Here is a 9,895-nt window from a genome sequence, read left to right as displayed (position 1 = left end):
AGGCTGCACCTGGAGTACTGTGTGCAGTTTTGGTCACCTTTCTTAAGGAAGGATATACTAGCTTTGGAGGGGGTACAGAGACGATTCACTGGGTTGATTCTGGAGATGAGGGGGTTACCTTATGATGATAGATTGAGTAGACTGGGTCTTTACTCGTTGGAGTTCAGAAGGATGAGGGGTGATCTTATAGAAACATTTAAAATAATGAAAGGGATAGACAAGATAGAGGCAGAGAGGTTGTTTCCACTGGTCAGGGAGACTAGAACTAGGGGGCACAGCCTCAAAATACGGGGGAGCCAATTTAAAACTGAGTTGAGAAGGAATTTCTTCTCCCAGAGGGTTGTGAATCTGTGGAATTCTCTGCCCAAGGAAGCAGTTGAGGCTAGCTCATTGAGTGTATTCAAATTACAGATAGATAGATTTTTAACCAATAAGGGAATTAAGTGTTATGGGGAGCGGGCGGGTAAGTGGAGCTGAGTCCACGGCCAGATCAGCCATGATCTTGTTGAATGGCGGAGCAGGCTCGAGGGGCTAGATGGCCTACTCCTATTCCTAATTCTTATGTTCTTATGTAGAACCCGACGGATTCGAACCGGGTTCCCGACTCACTGTCAGTTTTGGCCCTTTTAACCGCCTGCCCGCTTCAAAACACACTGGGAGCGAAATTCGGTACTGCCCCGGTTGGGGGTGGTAATTGCTGCAAGGCGAGACTTCCTGTACCAGGCACAGAATCCCGCCCCGACGGCTAAATTGGGGTTACAGCACCCACGAGGAAGTGGAGTGCAATGTTGCGTGCTCCACTTGCTCTCAGGGCAGGACTCGGATGCTAACATGGGGAATTTTCCAGCGCTGCATGGAGCGGCACGTAGCGCTGGTGGGAGCACAGGCCCCTCCCCTTCTGTTAAAGAGAGCAAGCTGCGAAGTCTGCATTGGGGAGACGTGGCCACCACTACGCCACTGGGAGCGAGGTGCCGTGGCCTCTTCACTCTCCCGTTAACTACATTATAACCCGTTTTGTTGTGTAGTTGAGATTAACCTTCTTTTATGAGTTTTTTTGGTGGCATCCCAGGGTCACAAGATGTTGTCATTCTATTAGGTTCTATCATTTCTTCTATTTTATTCAATACCTCCTCATAAAGCCAAAGAACCAAGTAATTCCAGAACTGTGCAAATCACTGGCTTTCTCTATCACTTCAACAGCCATGATGCTGCATTACTCTACTCTGTTTTTTAAGTTCATTCTCAGGATGTCAGCGTCGCTGGCAAGGCCAGCATTTATTGCCCGTGTCTGGTTATCCTTGAGAAGGTGGTGGTGTCCCTTCTTCTTATGCAGTGACATTCTTAGGTGGCTGTCGCCTTGTCTCATTGTCCACCATGACTAAAATAATTTTTCTGGTTGTTACGTGCCTTCAAGAAGAATGTATTTAGAGTTTTTTCATACATATTGACCAAACCACTTCTCCTGCCCCCACCCCCCCCCCCCCCCCCCCCACCACCAACACGGAAATATCTTCAGCAAGTATCAAGTTAGAGAAACTAACTGCCCCCAGCAAGTATATTTTAATAATTTATCAGGGAGCAGGTTTTATGGAGAAATGTCTTTCCCAACATTCTATCCTAGGGTTCTCCAACTGCCAAACATGAGGCCGAAGTAGAAAAGACCCAACTCTTGGGGCAGTTTGTTGGCGTGCCCATGATGTTATTTTAAAATATATATATATTTATGTTCCCAATCACAGCATTGTGAAGGGGGAAGCCACTGGAAATGCAATCTTAGCCTTTGCAGAAATAACTGAGATAGTGGAGACTGTTGAATGGCAACAATAAACTCATGAATCTATACAGTCATACTGTGGATATAAACTGATTAAGAGATGAAATATGTTATGTGTAGTTTGTACCTCTGAATGTTTCTATGTTGCCTGATTCTGAAAGATGTGGGCCACACACTTCTATCATACAACAGAAGGCCACCAACTAATTAGTATTACATTGTATTTACAGCACAGAAACAGGCCATTTGACCCAACAGATCCATGCTGGTGTGTATTCTCCATATGGGCCTCCTACCCTTTTTCAGCTAACCCCATCAACGTATCCTTCGATTCCTTTCTCCCTCATGTGTTTATCGATCTTCCCTTTAAATGCATCTATGCTAGTCACCTCAACTACTCCTTGGTAGCGAGTTGCACATTCTAATATTCTCCTGAATTCCCTATTGGATTAATTAGTGATGATCTTATATTTATGGACCCTAGTTCTGGTCTCCCTGTCTACTTTATGTCTACCCTATCAAACCCTTTCACAACATTAAATATCTCTATCATGTCACCCCTCAGTCTTCTCTTTTTGAGAGAAAAGAACCTCAATCTGTTCAATCTTTGCTGATAAGTATAACCTCCCAGTTCTAGTATAATTCCAGTAAATCCTTTTTGTACCTTCTTCAGTGCCTCTGTATCCTTTTTATAATATGAAGCCCAGAACTGTTCACAATACTCCAAGTGTTGTCTAACCAAGGTTCTATACAAGTTTAACATAACTTTTCTGCTTTTCAATTCTATCCCTCTAGAAATGAACTCCAGTGCTTTGTTTGCTTTTTATGGTCTTATTAACTTGTGCTTTTAGTCATTTGTGTATCTGTATCCCTCAGATCCTTCTGCTCCTCTACCTCATTAGACCCCATTCCAACTGTTGATGATTACTGCTCTTCCATCTCCATCTTATACTTTATTTATAACTTAGATTAAAAGCATAAATTCCTTATAAGATTTAACTTTTTTCCTCAGTTATTTTGATCTATCCCGAGAAAGATTTCTGATATTTATTAGGCAAGGTATTAAGGGATATGGAGCACAGATGGGAAAATGGAGTTGAGGTGCAGATCAGCCATGATCTAATTGAATGGTGGAGCAGGCTGGAGGGGTTGAATGGCCTACTCCTGTTCTGAATATAATAAAAACAGAAAATGTTTGAAATACTCAGCAGGTCGGGCAGCATCGGTGGAAAGAGAAACAGAGTTAAGGGTTCAGGTCAATGACCTTTCCTCAGAACTGTTCCTGATGTTCCGCTCGTTGATCCAACGTTTACTGTATTACTTTAAGCCCCCTTTCGAAGTCATAGGTATTTTAGAAAGTATTGCATTTATATAGCGCCTTTCACGACCATCGGACGTCTCAAAAGCGCCTTACTGCCAACGAAGTACATTTAGATTTTTTTTAAATGCTAAAATATTTCAATTTTGATGTCTCATTTTACAAAACAAAAAGACATTTCCGACGCGGTCATCTTTATTCAGCCGAGTTCCCCTTCCTAAAAGGTTATGGTCAATTCGGTGGAATATGTTGGCGGTGCGGCGGGAGGACGCTGTCCCTTTAATCTGAAAGGTGCCGGCTTAAAGTCACGTTGACTGCATGTCGAGTGGCAAAGTCACGTTCCTGGAGAAGCATCCCGTCCGTGTCACATCCTGACAGGAGTTTGGATTGACGGCCGTGCAGACAGACTGCGGCGGGCAAAGGACAGTGGGCGACAGAGGAGACAGGCCGGCCGGCGGTCGGGCGGGAAGCGGATTAACCTCCCTCCCTCCCCTCCCTCCAGCATCTCAGAGGAGGATGGGGAAGCAAGATGACAGGGGGAAGAATCAGAGCATCGGGATGAATGTTCTGCCAGGAGGGGGAGCAGCAGAAACCGGATCCAACCACAACAAAGTCGAAGAGTCTTGCAGCAGCAGCAGCAGGGAAGCCGATCCGACCAAGGGCACTACCAAATGTAACACGAACGGAGACTACAGATCGCGAGGCAGTCTGCGCTCACCTCCAAGTGCCCATCACTGCCACCAGCCTCCCGCCATGGAAGGGAACCCCAAGCAGACCTACAGCATGGAGCAGAAAGCGGACGGCAGTGTGGTGTCGGGGAGGCAAAGGAGGGCGCCGGACGACGAGCCCGGCCGCCAGCAGCTGCAGCCCAGCGGCAAAGAGCAGAATTCGATCGGCTTTAAGGTCGAAGCAGGAGGAGCAGGGGACGATGCGATGCTCGGCCAGGAAGGCGATGATTTCCCGCGGTACAGCTCCATGCAGAGCCACTTCACCGCTCTGCTCCAGCCCGGGGTCAACAAGTTTTCTCTGCGGATGTTCGGCAGCCAAAGGGCGGTGGAGAAAGAGCAGCAACGGGTCAAAACGGCCGGATATTGGATTATACACCCGTACAGCGATTTTCGGTAAGTTTCCGTTTAGCATCCAAATAACGGGACCCCACCGGGTTTTAACCAAAAAAAAAATCGCTTCTCTAAAGATGAACTTTTTCGCTGCTATAGGTCAACCTGTCATTGCTGCTTGGAGCACTGACAGAATTTCCATATTTCTCAGCAACAAAGTTTCCGCGAATTCAGCTCCTGGATTCCTTTGATTCCGATCATTTCTGTAAAAGAAAGTCACCCTGTTTTATCGCAGCTCGAGCAGGTTATACTGGTGAATGCATAATTATCGATCCCAGCCCTTGCATTGGATTTGATCTAATTTGAACTGAATTCGATAGAAAACCAAAAGAGTGCAGGGCTTTTGTGTAAGTTTTCTTTATAATTATTGTGGAATAAAGGGTCAAATCACAGAATAAAATTAGATTAAAATGTGCAGATGATGCGTCTTTTGTCTGTCATTGAAATTGAGGCTTTAAAAATATAAAGTAACATTTTCAGACAGAATGAACAATCGAAGCGACAAGTTCAAACTCAGCCATAGTTTCAGCAGCAGCAGCAGGGAGGGGACTGAATTCAAATGCACCTTTTTATTGCTGAAACTCGACATTTTCTACCGTTGTCCTGTTTCAAGAATGCCTCGCTCGGCTTGTTTAGCTATCTGACCTGATCTGAGGTTAATTTAACAGAATCTGTTCACCTGAGATTTTCTATTGAAGGGACGGGAGGTGATCCGCTTGGGATCTTGCCGCACAGCCGCCGGCTCCCACCCTCAGTCCGGAACTATCCAAGGTAGCTCAAAAACACACACACACACCAGCAACAGCCGGAAAAGGCAGAAAACACGTGGAAAATCCCGCTACACGTCCTTCAACATTCCACATCAAGGCCGAATCGCAAACATCAGACTGATCGCTCTCACAAAATACAATTGAATAACCTCAAAAAAAAACAAACGCGGCGGCCCGTCAGTGAGTCAAGGTGAAGGCCGCCAGGGGATGCTGACAATCTGGAGCCGAGATCTGATCGTGCCCTTAAAATCAATTCGGCTCCTGGAGTTGTCAAGTGGCCATCTGTGTAAATAGCTGCAGCTTTACTGAGCACAACTACGGGCGTCCGAAAATATTTGATTTTCTCCCCATAATTGGGATTATGTTGTCATTGGACAAACATATTGTGCATAAAAGAGCGGACAAAAAGAAATACAAATACAAACCGATAGAAGTGACCGGGGTTCTGAGTGAAAAAAACGTGCGGTGAATGCATCCCAGATGCTTTCCGCTCCCTTAGTTCCTTTAGAGACGGCGGCAGAAGCTGTTGCAGTAAAGCCATGGGATGTAGATAAGCGGGCTGTTTTGAGACTGGAATTGAACGGACCCGTCTCTTGTCGCAACATAGGCTTTTTGAGTATTCAAGTCCATTCACTGGCCCAGTGCTCAAACTTGCGTTATGCTGTTGTTGTACCGCAGCTTCGGCGCTGACTTGCGCCAAGATTTGCGGCGGTGCGAGGTATGGCTGCCCACCTGGGTCTGTAGCGGCAAAAAGGAGACTTTCCTCCCCCGAGAGGAGATCCTGTATCATTTTAATATTGCGCCGGTAATGTTATGTAATGACAGTGCAAGATCTGTATTTAAGCTTTCTCCCCAATGGCGACACATTCCTCTGGCAGGCGGCGGCACAAGCGGCTCATTCAGCCTGGAGCCCACAGAGATAACACGTGGGGAGGATCAACCTGTCTCCACGCTGCTCAGATGCTGGGTGACTGCAGTTATTTGGCCCAACCGCCCTTTTTTTTAACAAATGCAGTCTGCTCTTTGGAGATCATATATAGAATTATTTGTTCTCATTTATTTTTGCTGTGTTTAATTTTTTTTGAAAGAAGGTAATTGGACTTTGGTGATTTTCTTCAGTATATTTTCCAGTTTGCATCCTATTTAAGAAAGGAGGGAGACACTAAACAGGAAACTATAGACCAGTTAGCCTAACATCTGACATTGGGAAAATGCTGGAGTCCATTATTAAGGAAGTTGTAGCAGGACACTTAGAAAATCATAATGCAGTCAAGCAGAGTCAGCATGGTTTTATGAAAGGGAGATCATGTTTAACACATTTGCTGGAGTTCTTTGAGGATGTAACAAGCAGGGTGGATAAAGGGTGACCAGTCGATGTTGTGTATTTAGATTTCCAGAAGACATTCGATAAGGTGCCACATAAAAGGTTACTACACAAGATAAGAGCTCATGGGATTGGAATAATATATTAACATGGATAGAGGATTGGCTAACTAATAAAAAACAGAGTGTCGGGATTAATGGGTCATTTTCAGGTTGGCAAACTGTAACTAGAGTGTTAGGGCCTCAACCATATACAGTCTATTAATGACTTGGATGAAAGGACCAAGTATAATGTAGTCAAATTTGCTGATTATACAAAGGTAGGTGGGAAAGCAAGTTGTGAGGAGGATGCAAAGAATCTGCAAAGGGATATAGATAGGCTAAGTGAGTAGGCAAATATTTGGCAGATGGAGTATAATGTGTGAAAATGTGAGGTTATCCACTTTGGTAGAAAAAATAAAAAAGCAAATTATTATTTAAATGGGGAGAGATTATAAACTGCTGTGGTACAGAGGGATCTGGGGGTCCTTGTAGATGAAACACAAAACATTAGCATGCAGGTACAGCAAGTAATTAGAAGGCAAATGGAATGTTGGCCTTTTATTACAAGGGGGATGCAGTATACAAGTAGGGAAGTCCTGCTACAACTGTTCAGTGTGTTGGTGAGACCACACCTGTAGTACTGCATACAGTTTTGGTCTCCTTAATTAAGGAGGGATATATTTGCATTTGAGGCAGTTCAGAGAGGGTTCACGAGGTTGATTCCTGAGATGAAGGGCTTGTTTTATGAAGAAAGATTGACCAGGTTGGGCCAATACTCATTGGAGTTTAGAAGAGTGAGAGGTGATCTTATTGAGATGTATAAGATTCTGAGGGGACTTGATAGAGTAGATTCAGAGAGGATATTTCCCCTCGTGAGGGAATCTAGAACTAGGGGACATAGTTTCAGAATAAGGGGTCGCACATTTAAAACGGAAATGAGGAGGAATTTCTTCTCTCAGAGTATTGTGAATCTTTGGAATTCTCTACTGCAGACAGCTGTGGAGACTGAGTCATTGAATATATTTAAGGTGGAGATAGACAGATTTTTGAACGATAAGGGAGTCAAGAGTTATGGGGAGCGTGCGGGGAAGTGGCGTTGAGGCCAAGATCAGATCAGCCATGATCTTATTGAATGGCAGAGCAGACTCGAGGGGTTAAATGGCCTACTCCTGCTCCTATTTCTTATGTTCTTATTAAAGAGTGGTGAGAATGTTGAACTTGCACCAACAGGGAGTGGTTGAAGCGAATACTATAGATGCATTTAAGGGGAGGCTGGTCAAGAATATAAGGGAGAAGGGAATAGAAGGTTACGCTAGAGATTAAGATGAGGAAAGACAGGAGGAGGCTCGAGTGGTGTATAAACGCCAGTATTGTTTCTGTGCTGTATGTCCTATGTAATCCTATGTATAAAGTCACCTGACCTTTGAGGTTGGATTAGAACATGTGAATAACTCTCTGGCATTTATTAGCATAATTTATACAGTGTATCTGGTATCAGATATATTGGTTTGTTTCTCCATTAAACTCCATTTACTTTCTTCTCTTTCCATGCTACTCCATTAGCTTTGCCAACCTGCACCCAACCGTTGAAATTTACCTTTATTGTTCTAAGACCTTTTAATGATTCTCTTGTTCCCAGTCACCATTGCTGACATCCTCATTCACTTTTCCTACATCATTTCTGTACTCTTTTGTTTCATAGTTCTTTAAGGGAAGATTTCCTCTTATGTGCTGATTAACAAACTGATAAACTCACTTTATGGTTTTGTTACACATAGGGCACAGAAGAAATTTCCCTGCATTGTGTCCCCCTTTTCCACCCATTTTTTTCTTCTTTTGCTCATCCTATCACTGCCACTAAAATTGTTAAATAGCCTTGCCAGTTTTTATTCTCTTTCTACAGTTGCAGTACAATAGTTATTTTGAAAAATTCCAGAGTTTTTCAATATGCTGTTTATTGGTGTATCATTTATGCTGTTTGAGATCATTGCCACACCAATTGTATGGTTTGCGTTCATTACCGCACCAGTTCTGCTGTTGGAATTCATTTCCAGTTGTGTTTGACTTCATTGTCATTTGAGTTGTTTGAATTCATTACTGCACCAGTGTGTTGTTTGAGTTCATTACATAGATGTTATTACATAGAATTTACAACACAGAAATTGACCCAACTGGTCAGTGCCAATCTTTATTCTCCACATGAGCCTCCTCCCACCCTACGTCATTAAATCCTATCTGCATTTCATCTAACTCTATCTGCTATCAACTGAGAGGGACCTTAATTGCCAACATGAAGGAGGTTATACCAGTTAAAACTCAATTTCTAATAGCTCGATGAGAAAATGCACCAATTCGGTGTAATACTGAGCATTTAGACCAACAAGGTGGGCTGTTGTTGTTGATGTGCTCTTACTTGTTTCTAGGTATCAGAGGATGTTGCTATTGCCCTGCATCAGTTGAAGGGGGAAAGGAATTTCTGCTACTGAGCACTATCCAGGATTGTTGCACCATTTGCACTGTTTGAGCTAATTGTTGCATCATTTGGACTGTTTGAGTACAATGTTGCATTAAATTCAAACTGATGTGGAAATGAACCAAACCATACAATTGGTGAGGCAATGATCTCAAACATCACAAATAGTGCACCAATAATAGCATACTGAAAAACTCTGGAATTTTTCAAATATTGTACTACAACTGTGTATCAAGAGAATAAAAACAATGTTTGAGTTCATTATTACACCATTTGTGCTGTTTGAGTTCATTGCCATACCATTTGTGCTGTTTGACTTCACTGCTGCACTGTTTTTGTGGTTTGAGTGTATATGCCAGTTTTGCTGTTTGAATGAATTGCCAGTCGAGTTGTTTGGAATTATTTCTGTACCAGTGCTTCGTTTGAGTTCATTGCTACACCATTTGTGATGTAGGAGAAAGATCCAGGTTATTTCTTATTTCAGTAGTCCTGTCTGGAGAAGTCACACTGACAAAAACAAACAAGCTGAGAGCAGCACTTTGATGAAAGTAAAAAAAGGAATATTGCATCATGTGATAAGCACTCGGGTTAGTTTTTGGAGCGTAATGTTGTTTTCAGTGTTTTTCTACACTGTTATATATTACATGTAGGGCTGCATTTTTTATTGTTTATCAGTAACCTTTATTTGATATTCCAAAAAACAACAGTTTAACAACTGTACGATTACTTTTTGCCATTTGCAGTGGAAAACATTGCACTCCCTTAATTTTTTTAAAATTTGGTTGTTTATAATATGTGGATCCGCTAAAGTCTCTTGTGGTAATTTATTTCCACGAAGAGAACAGGCCAAATTCTTTATTAACAATACATTTAAAAAAACAAACATCTTTAATTCAAGATAAGGTGATTTAAAAGTTTTTGATACCATTTTCTACTTGAAACCTTTTCATTTGGTAAATGCACATGCAATATAGCCAGTACCTTGCTCCCCTTTCAATTTGACAGCCATTACAAATTGCAAATGGGACATTTGTTGCCCCTACGTACTTTTCCCATTCCTGAAAGGCACCAATTCAT

At 42.8% G+C, this 9,895-nt stretch overlaps 1 protein-coding gene across 1 annotated transcript in view; it reads left to right on the top strand.

Annotated features, from left to right (window-relative positions):
* Positions 1-3,650: 3,650 nt before the first annotated feature.
* The window catches only part of LOC139231492 (potassium/sodium hyperpolarization-activated cyclic nucleotide-gated channel 1-like), a 347,416-nt gene continuing 341,171 nt past the window's right edge, over positions 3,651-9,895 (top strand). The window contains exon 1 of the mRNA XM_070862514.1: positions 3,651-4,213. Within this exon, the coding sequence (XP_070718615.1) occupies positions 3,651-4,213 (563 nt within the window). The remainder of the gene's footprint in view (positions 4,214-9,895) is intronic.

The sequence above is a fragment of the Pristiophorus japonicus genome, chromosome 2 (genome assembly GCF_044704955.1).
Source record: "Pristiophorus japonicus isolate sPriJap1 chromosome 2, sPriJap1.hap1, whole genome shotgun sequence".
NCBI lineage: Eukaryota > Metazoa > Chordata > Chondrichthyes > Pristiophoridae > Pristiophorus > Pristiophorus japonicus.
The sequence above is the reverse complement of the archived record's forward strand: the minus strand, read 5'-3'. Positions and strand labels throughout refer to the sequence as shown.